The sequence below is a fragment of the Solenopsis invicta genome, chromosome 12 (assembly GCF_016802725.1).
Source record: "Solenopsis invicta isolate M01_SB chromosome 12, UNIL_Sinv_3.0, whole genome shotgun sequence".
Taxonomy (NCBI): domain Eukaryota; kingdom Metazoa; phylum Arthropoda; class Insecta; order Hymenoptera; family Formicidae; genus Solenopsis; species Solenopsis invicta.
The window spans coordinates 9024456-9038848 of NC_052675.1; the positions used below are offsets into that span (position 1 = coordinate 9024456).

At 35.8% G+C, this 14393-nt stretch overlaps 4 protein-coding genes across 4 annotated transcripts in view; 1 reads left to right on the forward strand and 3 right to left on the reverse strand.

Annotated features, from left to right (window-relative positions):
* The window catches only part of LOC120356861, a 78936-nt gene that overhangs the window by 32376 nt on the left and 32167 nt on the right, over positions 1 to 14393 (reverse strand). The gene's annotated exons all lie outside the window — the stretch shown is intronic.
* Positions 406 to 3521, forward strand: LOC120359293 (serine/threonine-protein kinase Chk2-like). Its single transcript, XM_039456281.1, has 7 exons — positions 406 to 1079; positions 1206 to 1478; positions 1554 to 1810; positions 1896 to 2099; positions 2179 to 2352; positions 2780 to 2932; positions 3007 to 3521. Exons 1-7 carry the CDS (start codon positions 926 to 928, stop codon positions 3184 to 3186), a joined length of 1395 nt encoding a protein of 464 aa, XP_039312215.1. The 5' UTR covers positions 406 to 925; the 3' UTR covers positions 3187 to 3521.
* LOC120359296 (succinate dehydrogenase [ubiquinone] iron-sulfur subunit-like) lies at positions 3967 to 6585 on the reverse strand. The gene is made up of 5 exons (XM_039456291.1): positions 6162 to 6585; positions 5156 to 5406; positions 4527 to 4824; positions 4326 to 4448; positions 3967 to 4200 (listed from the first exon to the last, which is right to left on the reverse strand). The coding sequence occupies exons 1-5, from the start codon at positions 6312 to 6314 to the stop codon at positions 4063 to 4065; spliced, it is 963 nt and encodes a 320-aa protein (XP_039312225.1). The 5' UTR covers positions 6315 to 6585; the 3' UTR covers positions 3967 to 4062.
* Positions 10670 to 12790, reverse strand: LOC113006211 (fatty acid synthase-like). The gene is given in 3 exon segments (XM_039456279.1): positions 10670 to 11087; positions 11352 to 12144; positions 12147 to 12790. Coding segments are annotated over 3 exon segments (1737 nt in total). The 5' UTR covers positions 12729 to 12790; the 3' UTR covers positions 10670 to 10725.

Consider the following 14393-nt stretch of genomic DNA (forward strand, 5'->3'; position numbering starts at 1 on the left):
GAAGAGATTGTTTAAGACATTCTCTGCGTGTCAAAAGAAGAATTAACGTGAGTTTAATCAAATGAATATAAAAGTACCTTTTATTAATATTAATAAAATTAATAATCATAATATTAACATTATAATTATAATATTGATAATATAAAATTAGAATGTTAATAAAAAGTAATATTAGTATAGTATTAATGAAGAATTAACATAAGCCTAGACTACGAATTTTAAAAAATGTTGCTTGTAATTAATGGTATAGTAGAGATTGTACAATATCTACGGTCGATAATATTGATCGTTCGCTTATCGACGTGAACAAAGTGTACAAATTGGTCGATAAAGGGTTGCAACTAGAGTGCAACACTTTTTTTTTTTGATGATTTTTGGAATGCATTTCTCCGTTTTATCTTTTATAATTCATGTTCGTATTATTTTGACAGCTATTCTAACTCACTATATCATTTGCATTCAGAGGTGGTGGTTTGCATTATTAAAATTTTTCTTCGTTCTAAGAAAGTGTAGCAACCTGTTGCAACCTTTTATTGATTGAAGAATCGAGAATGTGAGCACGCGCGGCAGGTGAACCACGTGGTTCACATGCTTTGTTTGGCTTTGTTTGCTTTGTTATTCGCGTGGTTATTGCGTCGTACCATCGGTTAGCCGGGACCTTTCTGGGACTTCACGCCCGTTTCATCTTTCGTTCGATATTATAAAATCATCCACGAATACTGGCGAGTAAGTTTCCCCACTGGGGAAACTTCACTGTCGTGGTTTCGAACGCTCCATCAACCGTCAACCTTCTCGCTAGTCGGCGATCAGGAATGGGCTAGCATCGCTATCGACGCCATCGCTTGGGTCTCGTCCTCCTGTAGTTCTCGAAACGCTCTTTGTCAAAATCTTTGTCTAACTTTTGATCTCGCGACAAAGTGGAGAAATGGCGTCATCATCTCAGGAGCAGTTCTCTGCTAGTCTGCCCGACACACAGAACGTGGATACTCTGACACAATCCCAGGGGGTGTCGAGCCAGCAACCGACGCTGTCTGTTTGGGGAAGATTGTGTCCTCTTCAGGCATTTCTGCAAAGCCTGGGTAAGAACACATCTTTCGCGCAGATAGAACCAACGCACTTGAAGTACATACGTTTAAAAATAATTTAAATGAAAAATGAAGTTATAGGCGAGTAATTTGATTTTCTTGTTTGACGAACTCTTTTAGATATGAAAGACACTAGTTACACCTTGGGTCGTTCCCCAGACTGCGACATTTGTTTGACTATAAAGGAGTTGCACCCGAGAAAACTGGGTGTGATCAGCAAGACGCACTTTCGCATATACAGGGAACGTATTAACAGCGCCAATGAGACTGTGGTATATCTGCAAGATTTGAGTCATAATGGGACTTTTGTTGACGATGACTTGGTTGGTCTGGGAAAACGTGTCATCATTGAAAATAATTCCAGGATAGCTTTAGCCACGAAAGGCTTCAGATGTACTTGTGTTTTATATCAAAGCTTGATGCAAATTACCATATAGATATGATAGAAATTAATCTTTTAAATTGCAGGTTATGTGTTTGTGAGCACAAATGTTCACGAGATTCCTTTGGAGTTGCCATTGGAATTAAAACAGAAATATGCAATTGGCCGCAGACTAGGAGCTGGCGCGTGCGGCGAAGTGAGATTGCTGTTTAAAAAGGATGGTTCTCAAGCTTTTGCTCTCAAAATTATACAAAAGAATAATTTTAGTACAGGGACTGGAAACATTTTCAATAGCGTAGCGAATGTCAGGAATGAAGTTGAAATATTAAGGAAGTTGAAGCATGTAAGTTCCGACATGCATTGCAGCATCTTTCTTGTATTGCTGTAGTTTGAACATCAATGATAATAGTTTTGTATTTTTGTTTCAGCCCTGTATAATTGATTTGGTGGACATTCATGATACATCTGAAGCCATGTACATCATTCTCGAGCTAATGGAAGGTGGCGAGCTCTTTGATAGAATAAAAAATAGAGGTATATTGCCTGAACCGTGTGCAAAATTGATATTCTATCAAGTTGTACTTGCCGTCAGTTATCTTCACAAGGAAGGTATTACACACAGAGACTTGAAGGTATAATTTAAATTGGCTGAACATTCTACGTGGATATATAATTTAATGGAAATATTTAATAAATAAAGAATTTTTACAGCCAGAGAATATATTATTAAAGGATAATTCGGACTATCCTTTAGTCAAAGTATCTGATTTTGGAATGTCAAAATTCGTGGATACCCAAACTATGATGAAGACATTCTGTGGGACTCCAATGTATGTTGCTCCTGAGATTCTGTCAACCCATGGACGCAGTTCTTACACAAATCAAGTATGTATTTTACATGTTTTAATAAAAAATTACACTTATAAAGGACACGGCCAAAGTCAATTTTATTTTCTTATTTAAAATCGAAACACATAATAATTTATCTATGTTGTACCAGATAGAACAAAGCTGAGATAAATCTCTATATGCAGTTGAAAATTTATAAAACATTAGATTTTAAACATTACATTAAACATTATACTGGTTCTGATTTGGCTTTTTTTATGTTTGTAAACTTATAATTCTCGACAGTAGCGGAACAATAATCTTGGAATAATATTTTTTTCACTGTTGGTTATGTAAGATTGCAGGACTTAGAATCGAACCTGGATCTTTTGCTTTGTGAACAATTGCTTTATCTATTGAACTATCCTGCAATCCTGAGAAATAATTATGAAAAATTGGTTTTATTTTATTGGAATTCTTTCAGGTTGATGTGTGGAGCTTAGGAGTGATATTATACATTTGTTTAAGTGGCTTGGCTCCCTTTAACAATAATACTCTAGTAGAACAAATCATAGGGGGAAAGTACGAATTTCGACGCGCACATTTTCAAAACGTATCGCAAGATGCGATGAAATTGGTACGATGCGGTAAAATTGCAACGCCCGTACTTAACTATGATTCACTTTACGTTAATGAAATATCTTGTTCTAGATTAAACGTATGATGACGGTAAATCCGAAGGAACGTATAACAATGTCATATATCTTGCTGGATCCATGGTTAAGAGACATTCCTATGCGACGAGAAGTTTATAGACTGATATCAGGCAAAGAAAACAATGAGAATGTGCCTCTAAATACTTACAACAAACGTCCGCGAACTGCGGTTTGAGAAAAAAATCATACTTTGAGCAGAGTAAAGTACAAAATAAATGTCATTCCGCGAGTAAGCGATAAAGGAATATCTAGTGTCCTTTTGAGTTGTCTTATCGTCTCATTTACGTTGTGATACGTGGATACATTACCACTTTATTGCATAGACTAATTTCCATGTAAAATACGGTCTTTGAATAGATTTTTGATACAGATTTAAATGCGGAGAATCTTATTAAGTTTGTAAAGACTGTTTCCTATGTACAAATAGAAAGTACAAATATAGTACAACGTTTAATAACATTTAAACATTTAATTACATTTGTTCCATTTGATTATAATTGCAATTATAATTGCAAATTTAATTATAATAGCAATTTATATATTAATTCAGGTATAAAAAAATCATGAGAATATAAATGATAAGATATATACTTTGTGATAGGATATAAATACTCCACGTGATACTTTTTTTACTTCTTGACATCTCAATTTAATGAGTATAAATTTGTGATTTAACTCACAACATAGAATTCTTATTACTATACTATATAAAGTAAGTAACGCGCACTGCGAAGATTGTTAATCAATATCAAGTACCAATTTATTTTTATGATCTTTGATTAGGAAATGATGATCACTAATCTGTGAATTGATGTTTGATAAACATAGCAATGCTAATAAAAGGAGATTAAGACTGCCTTACGTTTATTGCCAAACGCGTGCAAAATGTAGGCTTAATTTATATTATCTTACAAGTTTATCACCTGTTATATGATAACAAAATCGTCATAGTATATAATTATACAAAGTTTTTTATTCAAAGTAATGGGTTCTATACAATAAAGAACATTTCGCGAATTGTGTTGTTTTGTCATTAATATATATATTTTTTTTATTCCTTTCTGCATAAATATTGCTCTTCACCATTGCAGGGATTCGGAAGTGGTGTTTCAAGGTCTGGTTTCTCTTTCTTCGTAAGTCCGGCCAGTAGACGTTTTAATTGCGCTATTGCTTTTCCCGGATTTAGACCCTATCGGACAAGTAATATCGCGTAAAATTAAAATATGGATATTTATCTGCTTTTTTTTTACAGTGAACTAAAATCTTTTTGTATCGCAGAAGAAAAGCGTGACAATAACGTCGTTTAAGACTTACCTTTGGACACGTCTTGGTGCAATTAAAGATAGTGTGACATCGATAAACTGAATAGAAATCTCGCAGCTTCGCTAGTCGCTCCTCATGTGCCATATCTCGCGAATCTATCACCCACCTGTATGCCTAGCGATGTAAGCGAACAGATGCAAAATGATGACGCATCTTCGTTTTGTTTATCATAGAAAAATGTCAAGTCGTTACCTGCAGTAACACTGCAGGCCCTAAGTACTTGTCGCCGAGCCACCAGTAAGGAGGACACGAGTATGTGCAACATGCGCACATTATACACTCGTACAAACCGTCAAGTTTGCTTCTATCCCTTGAGCTTTGCAGAATTTGCCGATAACCGAGGAAGTCGTCCTCAGCTGGTCGCTTTAAATATGGATCGATTTTCCGGAATTGTTCCAGGAACTGCCCCATGTCCGGTATCAAGTCGCGAATCACGTACGTGTGCGGTAGAGGATAGATGATCAGCGGTTGCGGAGATTCTTTTATCTTTCTGGAGATTTCAAGCAGTTTCCGACAACATTAAGCGCGACTTGAAATGAGGTTTATTTTGAGAGTAAGTTATATCCCTATAATATAAGATCAGAAAAGTAATTGCAAGCGCGAATATAAAATGTAAAATTAACGCGACCATTTAAAATTCCAGACATCCAAAGCTCCAAGTATCCTAAGCATCCGAAACATTAAAGTTACTTTATATATATTCAAAATCGTAAACATCGGAACTAAGTTCTATCAAAGTTTTCAAGGATCAAATCCAAAGAACTCGATATTCCTGTCGTCTGGTTTACTGGCATTGGAAATTGTATGGTAGAACGAGTTACGTTATACAAGCCAAGGTGTTCACGCCGTTTATATTCATCGCGCAACATCCGCAGATGCCCTCGCGACAGGATCTCCGGAAGGACAACGTCGGATCGTGCTGCGCTTTGATACACGTCAACACATCCAGCACCATCGTGCCGCACTTGTTCAAATCCACGCTGAATTGCTGCATATATGGCTTTACGTTTGGCGTTTCCGGATTCCATCGATATACGCGTACAATTTGTAGCTTCGGTACAACTTTTTTCTCCTGCGAAAGATTGATTCTAAATAATAGTTTCGCTTAAGTATTGAGTTGGAACGAAAGTTCGTAGCGATACATATGTGGTTATAATAAGTCTGCACTAAGAAAATGAAATTGTTAACTTGACTAAATTTCTTTAGTTCCAGTATTTAAGTTAAATATATAAATACTGAAAACTGAAGCTCGAATATTTTATGTACTTAAGTCAAGTACATAAATATTTGAATTGAAAGAATTTTATTGATTTGAAAAATTTAGTCGGAACTTTTTTCTCAGTGTGTATACAAATATCTAAATTATCTTTAAATTTTATTTTAAAAAACGCTACGAGCTTTTGTTCCAATTTAACATGTATATGTACACGTGATTTCAATCGTCCAATTTCTAAAGCTCCATGATCAAAAATATCTATCCGCACGTTATATTTATGCGCGAAAAGAAAGCTTCATTCAGCAATAGAATATATCACAAGGTTGGTTCTCGTAGCAGAATTTTTGTTCTCATTTTTTATCTTTTTTTTTGCCCCAACGTCTGATATATATTTCAATTTAAATATAAAAAGGATAATATGTTATGAAAAGCTACAAAGAACAGATCTTTAGATATTCTAAGAAGCTGTAATTCGCTGAGAACATTTAACAAAGAGATGCATAGCACGTTGTTTTTGTATATCGCGCGAAAGAAGATTTTTGCATTTTCCTGCGCAGTGGAAAGAGAAAAATCTTCACACTTTTTCTCGAGTGACTAACAGAGTGACTAACTTTTAAAGACGTTTTGCACTCCGCAATGCTCGTGACCTCCGCCGCCACCGCCGCGTCCAGCTCGGTCGTGGTCTTCTTGACCGATGTCGACAACCTCGATCCGCGAACATGCGCGAGTCCACGCGACCAGAAGCGGCTCACAGCAGCGTGCATGACCCACCCCCTGTCTAGCAGCCTGCCACCGCCTCCCGCACAATATTATCTCGAGGACGATGTCTTCGTGTTGTCACGTCGCGCTATTTCAATCATTACGTCTCGTCGCAGCTGCGATTATCTCGTCAAACGTCACGCGAACAAAATATCATCGAGCGGACGAACTTCACGAACAGTCCGTGACGAATTTATGCCATCAATTCGAGACGCCTTCGACGATTTAAAATCCGCTTTAGATGATCTAGAACTTGCGTCGAATTTCAGTAGAGAATTCTCTGTGTAAATTGACGTGTGCCATGCGCTTTGATATTTGGTATTTTAATCTTTACATATTTTTTCATATACAGAGTGGACAAAAAGATGAAAGAAAATTTAAGGAACAATTTTAGATGGGAAAATAAGACGAAAATCAAATACAAACGCAATTTTGATTAAAAATTGTGTTTTTTAATTGTAATATCTAAATATTTACGTGATTAGAAACTTTTTACATAATGAATATTTAAACTTTTATAATTAAAATACAAGGTCTTAATAGCAATTTTATTATTTTTGATTTTTTTATTTTATCATCTCTTAGAATCATTCATCTTTTTCACCTGTTGCAGAACAGCCTGTATATTTACGTGTTCTTCAAATGTTTTTCGTATTACACACGGCACATTAAAATTAAAAATAACAAAAAATTAGAAATTATCTTTGTTACGTAAAGGATATATTTTTTAGTAAATGTAACGCTCACATTCTCGTATCGTTCGTCTACAAAATGATTTTTTAAATTGCTAATTATTCGTTGCACGTTCAAATCCTCGTTGAAAAACAACCGATCGATCGTAAAATTATTTTCGATCTATAACGACAGAATTTATAGATTGATGGAAATTGCGTTGTTTGAAACCAAACAATTTCAATTTTTTTACGTTCCAATAAAGGAGTGTTCAGCAGCTGAGTGACAGGAAGGATTATATAAACGCAAATCTTTCGATTACAGCAATGTATTTTTGTAGAAATGAGCTTTTTTAGAATATTTTAAATAGATTTAAAATTTATTGCAGTGACCATTAAAATATTACAAAAACATTACTTTTCTTCAATATTTGTTCATTCCTGTCATGTACCATTGTTTTCTCGACATGATCGATTTACAATATGTGTTTAAAAACTCAAAAAAAAGTTTATTATGTTATCATTAAAATATTATAGAAAAATCCGCCGTTTGTTTCTTAGATTGCATTTAAAGTTTCGCTTCTTTTTCCGAGCTACGTTTTACCATTTGATTCAGTGAACTCAGTAATATTTTATGTAAAAAGTAATCTTATGCTCGATAATTTCAAAGCATAATAATATAATATAAATCGTAATATAAATCTGAAATGACATATATTGTTCCATTATTATCTAGTTAAATTGTTCTTTTTCATGCTGAACAATTTGCGTAATGTAATAAAAACTTACTTCCATATCTTATAAACGATCCAGTCTGAATAGCTAAGAGATGCGCATAAACGCGGCATGTTTACAACCAGTGGATTTATGATAAGTAACATCGCGGACTTATAAGACATGCGTAAAAAAGGATAATAATTCAACGGTTCGACAATGCATCTCGTAATGTGTTCCCATTCGCTTGTCTCTTTAAATTTGGAATCATCCAATATTGACAATAATCTTGGAAGCATCGTTTTATTTCTTTGAGACTGCCACGGCAAAAGTTATATATGTGAAGTAACACAATGAGATTTAATTAATAACATAACAACAATAAATCACGTCAATTTTACAACACTGCCAATAACATTTTTTATCAACAGTTTCGCAAAATTGATATGATTTATAGTTTCATACGCAAAAATAGACGTTGGTAACGTTAATGGTCGAAAAAGACCAGGATGGCCGCTTTCAGGCTTCTTTCAGATCGAAATAAGCAATTTGGTGTTAACATATATTTCGTAAAGTTTGTAAATAATATTTTAAAAAATCATTAGGATTATTATAAAAAAATGGTCAGTTGTGTAGCATTGTATTAAATAATTATAAAATAAATAATTATAACATATTTAAATTTTAAGTTTCGTATAAATTTTGGTTATATAAAGAACATAAAAAAGTTATACATATGAGTATCAATTACAAAAATATGATATTAATGTACTACTTATTAATGATAATTTTATAAACATTTAGTAATAAATCAATCATATTTTATTTTTATTTATTTATAATTTGTCATCAAGAACATGATCTGTCATTTGTCATCGTGAACTCTATTATTTTTAATTAAAAATGTATAATTGATTTTTGAAATTTTTATTATTTATATTTAGATATATGTAAATATGAAATTAAATAAATGGCGCTGGCGTAGCGCGCGCTTGTATTGTTCTAGTATAATAGAATATGCGAAAAGAATAAGTAACGAACTTATGAAACGTAAGATTTTCATTTTTTTTTTCTCGAACAGCTACACAGCTAAGTCATAGTGACGACAAACGCGTCGGATTACGCTGTCGCGCCGTAGTAGTCTTGTTAAATTTTTAATGATAAACTGACAATACAGTACTAATTTTATAATTTATTGTTATCCTGAAATTTCATAGATATGCTTATATATTTATAACCCGAAAATTCCCGATTTTGATTAAAAATTGCAGTTTTGATGTTAACATCCAAGTTTGATTATCGACAGAGATAATAACTGATCAAAAAGAATTACAATTATAAGCAATATACAATGATGTTATTAAATATATATGCATACTTGCTTATGAAGTATTTGTATAATAAAAAAATTAAGATTTTAATAATGTATTACTCAAATATTTATATTAACAACATTGAACTATACTCTAACTGGAATGGGCACTAGCCGCCAGAAAACGTGACGAGAGAGAGCCATTTCGAAGGGCCACCTCTCTTTATCAGTACAGTCACGTTAGAAAGTTTTGCAGTACCGGCACATAAGAATAGATAAACGAGCGCCTTTAGTGACATACATAAATAAAACAAAAGCAAAATTGTATTTTTTTAAGTATTTAAGTAACTTTTTAAGTAAAAGTTAATTTCTTCCTCGTTTCCACGAATTCCGTTACATGCTGTATCAACATGAAAACAAAGAAGAAATTTAACTTTTGAGTAGAAATGTAAGGTGAATGCTAACGCATGCGCAGAGGACGCTTAGAAAAAGAGAGGTGGCCCCTCGCATCATGCTATTTCTATCACGATTTCCGCTTACGGATGTTATATGGCAGTGCCCATTCCAGTTAGAGTATAGTTCAATGATTAACAATCATATAGTCGATAACGTCATCGCTCTTCAATTACCGCCGGGCTCTTGGGGCCCCAGTGACGGCCCCGAAAATTTACCCAGGGTTGACGGTCTTTAATAGTCTCTCGTCGGTGGTTTGCGGTAGGTCAGGATCGCCCAATCGCGTATGTCAGCCGCGTATCATCGCGCGCTGAAAAAAGTTATAGTTATATAACAGAGTACGACTGAAAAAGAGTTGTCAGCAATTGTATGGGCCGTGAAACATTTTAAGCCATATCTTTACGGAATAAAGTTCAAGATAATTGCTAGGCAGAAAAAAGGACAGTCGTGACCGATATTTAAAAGTGTTTTAAGACCATCTGATTAGTCTGTTTTATCTAAATTTGCTTTACTTAGAAATAGCATGTTTGACAAAATTACGTGTCATTTCACGCAATTTCTTGCTTCTGACGTCACGACTTCAATATAGCCGAGGCGAGTACTCAGGAACCTTAAAATTTGATAAATATTTTCTAACTTTATGCTAATTATGTTATATACCCAAGTAAAATAAAATACATTGAATCAGTATTGAATACTGACGAGATAGCGATTCTGCACCAAAAAATGAGATTCATATTTCAGTACTGGCCTTGTATTGGAACAACATAAAAAAATTAATGGTATTGTACTAGCCTATTATGTAGATTAGTACAGAATAGTAGTACTGATTCAGCATATTACCGGTAAGATTTTCAGTAACATGTCATACAAAAATAGGCAAAAAAATATGTCGAATATTAATACTGAACCAGTACATTTTCCATAGATTTTTGTTATTACATCCGTATTGAAATCGAAAAAAGTAATATGTCGGGTATCAATATCGAAATTGTATATTGCCGTTATATAATATTTACAAAAGAAAGTTGATAAAAAGAAAATGTCGGGAAAATAATATGTAAACATTAAAATAATGTGTTAACATTTTTTATTAATAATGTAATGGATTATAACATTTCTATATTGTTTTAGTACATCTAATTAATTGATAGTAATAAATATACTAACTAACTATTACTAACTATCTATATGTAACTAATATTTGATACATTGCAAGAATTATCTAATTGATATGCTGCATATTACTACTCTAAACTATTGCTATCAATTAGATAATTTTTGCAGTGTACCGATGGTTAAGGCACGAATCTTTTGCGCCGATAATACGATATCGTAATTTCTTTCAAGAGTCTGTTTTATCTCCGTGTCCATTAACGAATCCATTCCCAAGTCGGCCAAGGTATTATTGGGATTAATCGAATCAACATCTTTAATGCCTAAGATATTAGTAACGGTTGCGATGAGATTGGTCTTGTTGCCATTGTCGGATTTATATTTTTCAGCTAATACCGAAGAAGCCAGCACCGGATACGGTTGTTGAAGGAATATATCCATCGTTGCGAGACAACTCGATATTCGTTGATGTATACTACCGCTCACCTCGGCGACGTTACCTCCCATCATTTCTGAAAAAGTAAAAATGTAAGAGAAATTGTGTTATTTAAAATCAATAAATGTAGAACAACGTAATATAAAATGTGCATTAGGTATCGCTTCATTATTATTTTATAAATTATACTTTTTGCAAAAAACATAAAATAAAGATGATTGAATTAACAAATGCAAAAGAAAGGCAAACTGGAAAGGTTTAAAAACGATTTATTCAAGAATTTGATTAAAGAAGAAAAGATTTCTATTTTCTCAAACTATTTCATATATTAGTATATTACCCATGATTAAGCCAACGTCTCCGATGGCACCCCATTGGATGGCGAGACCAGGTAAGCCATTAGCCTGCCTCTCTTCCATTATTCTCTCCATGGCCGAGTTTGCAAAACCGTAGTTGGTTTGACCCTTATTGCCGCGACCGCTCGATAGAGACGAAAATACCACAAAATAATCTAGCGATAGGCAGAGCTTTCTCGATACCGCGTCTAAATTTCTTGTAACGTTGATTTTTGGTAAAATAACCGTTTTGAAATCGGCTTCTTCCAGGTTTTCGATGAGAGCGTCACGTAGGACGGCTGCCAAATTGAATATGCCCCCAATAGGAGCCAACCGGTTGCTTTCTTCAATTAAGTGTTGAGTACCGGATAATGTCGTAACATTCTCCGTAAAAATGACGATTATTTTGCCGTTTTCGCGCCAGCGACGCACCTGTAAGTCTTGATAACCGGTGCGTATGCCTGAGCGCGATACGAGAACGATGAATTTGGCGCCGCGGCTGATCAGCCAGTCGGCCAGTTCCAGGCCGAAACCACCGAGACCGCCGACTAAGACGTATGATTTTTCCGGATTTAAATAAGTACGCCGAATTGCGGTTACTGTCTTCGGCATTGGTACGCGCTTCTTCGGTTCTTCATCACGGATTTTCAGTAGCACTTTGCCAATGTGATTGCCCGTCGCCATGAATCTGAATCCCTCCTCAAGCTGTTGATCTGAAAAGATCGTTGCTTGGAGCGGACGTACCGCGCCATTCTTGATTCTCTCCGAAACGAGTTTTACCAGTTCCTTTTTTATCGTTCTTTTTTTTCGTCAACATCTTCTCCGAATAATATATCCAACAGTACACCATGGAAAGATGTATTTTTCAAAAACATTGACATTCCTATACGGCTGTCATTCGACAAATCATACTTGCCGATTTCAACAAAACGGCCATTGTACGCGAGGCACCGAATGCCGGCTTTCAATTTTTCTTCTGCAAGTGAATTCAGTACGACGTCGACTCCACGTCCTTGTGTCTCAACGCGTATCAACTGTTCAAAATTAGTGTCTCGAGAATTGCCGATGTGCCTGTCGTTTGACTGCGGGAAAACTTTTTTGAGATATTCTCTTTTTTCTGGCGTACCCACGGTAGTGAAGACGTTACAACCAGTATGCAAAGCAATGGAAATCGCTGCTTGACCGACACCGCCTGTACCAGAGTGGATTAATACGCTTTCGCCTGGTTCTAATCGACCCCGTACAAATAGAGCATAACTAGTTGCGTAAGCAATCGGGATCGTTGCTGCTTGTTCCAAGGTCCACTTGTCGGGTACCTCCCAAAGAAAATTTATATCCGCTACCACAGTGGTGGCTAATCCTTTAGCTTCAACTATGCCCATCACGCGACGACCGTCAGCGTCTCTCCCGGAGAATTCGAATCCTAATACGGACTCTTTCGTAGCCATATCACAGTATACGAGGTGTGTTCAAAAAGTATCGCGAATTTTGAATTTTCGCGGGTTACGTATATTCGAATTTCGATCTTTTTGTGGCGTTATGTTGGTACTCATGTCTCTCACTTATGCCGACAAGCTCGGCCATTTTGAATGTTCACTTAATTGTTGACAGCTGCTTTGCTTGCACGTGTTTTGGATCGTCTTCGATTTTTACCTATTCAAAAAAATGGATCAAAGAACCTGTATCAAATTTTGTGTGAAAAACGAAATTAAGTGCGCGGATGCATTCCGAATGTTGACTGTGGCATACGGAGAAGCTACCTTGGACCGAAGCAACGTTTATCGGTGGTACAAAATGTTCTCAGAAGGCCGAGAAGATGTGAACGACGAAGAGCGTGCCGGACGCCCGAGCACTTCAACAACAGACGAAAAAATTAATGAAGTGGAGAAAATGGTATTGGCCAATCGTCGAATCACCGTTAGAGAAGTTGCTGAGGACCTAAACATATCGATTGGCTCGTGCCATTCGATTTTTATCAATGATTTGGGCATGAGACGGGTCGCCGCGAAATTCGTACCAAAATTGCTCAATTGCGACCAAAAACAGCATCGCATGAACATTGCTAATGAGATGTTGGACTCTGTCCGCGACGACCCAAATTTGCTCCAGAGGGTCATAACTGGTGACGAATCGTGGGTTTATGGTTATGACGTGGAAACCAAAGCTCAATCATCTCAATGGAAGCTGCCGCACGAACCAAGACCGAAATAAGCGCGCCAAGTTCGGTCGAATGTGAAAGTTTTGCTGACAGTTTTCTTCGATTGCAGGGGCGTGGTGCATCATGAGTTCTTGCCACAGGGTAGAACGGTCAATAAGGAATATTACCTGCAAGTTATGCGCAATTTGCGCGAAGCAATCCGCCAGAAACGCCCGGATTTGTGGAAGAACAAAAATTGGCTTTTGCACCACGATAACGCCCCTGCTCACACATCGTTGCTTGTGCGCGACTTTTTGGCCAAAAACAACACACTAATGACGCCGCAGCCACCGTATTCCCCAGATCTGGCCCCCTGTGACTTTTTCTTGTTCCCTAAACTGAAGAGGCCCATGAAAGGACGACGTTACGCTACGCTTGACGAGATAAAGACGGCATCGAAGGAGGAGCTGAACAAGATAAAAAAAAAATGATTTTTTGAAGTGCTTCGAAGATTGGAAAAACCGTTGGCACAAGTGTATAATATCTCATGGGGATTACTTTGAAGGGGACAAAATAGATATTCATGAATAAATAAATAACTTTTGAAAAAACACAAAATTCGCGATACTTTTTGAACACACCTCGTAACGTTTGCGTCTTTTACTTTAGCGATTCGATCCATTATGATAAAAGTTAGAACTTTTCTCGGGGCTATCAGAACACAGAGACATTGGAGACTTTCGCAAAAAAAATTTTATTCAAATATGTCGAAATTTGCCTGATATAAGGCTTCCCTTTTTCAGTTCAGCGATTCGATACATCATGATAAAAGTTATATCTCTTCTTAGGGCTATCAGGACACAGAGATATTGAAGAAATTCGGAAAAAAACCAATTTTACTCAAAAATTT

What these genes read in the sequence shown, in the direction of transcription:
- LOC120359293 (XM_039456281.1), top strand. Translation starts at nt 926, where the DNA reads ATGGCGTCATCATCTCAGGAGCAGTTCTCTGCTAGTCTGCCCGACACA. An exon ending in TATTAAGGAAGTTGAAGCAT is followed by an intron (nt 1,811 to 1,895) that starts GTAAGTTCCGAC and finishes TTTTTGTTTCAG; the next exon opens with CCCTGTATAATTGATTTGGT. An exon ending in TTACACACAGAGACTTGAAG is followed by an intron (nt 2,100 to 2,178) that starts GTATAATTTAAA and finishes GAATTTTTACAG; the next exon opens with CCAGAGAATATATTATTAAA.
- LOC120359296 (XM_039456291.1), bottom strand. Translation starts at nt 6,314, where the DNA reads ATGCACGCTGCTGTGAGCCGCTTCTGGTCGCGTGGACTCGCGCATGTT. An exon ending in AACACCTTGGCTTGTATAAC is followed by an intron (nt 4,825 to 5,155) that starts GTAACTCGTTCT and finishes TGAAATCTCCAG; the next exon opens with AAAGATAAAAGAATCTCCGC. An exon ending in GCACCAAGACGTGTCCAAAG is followed by an intron (nt 4,201 to 4,325) that starts GTAAGTCTTAAA and finishes CTTGTCCGATAG; the next exon opens with GGTCTAAATCCGGGAAAAGC.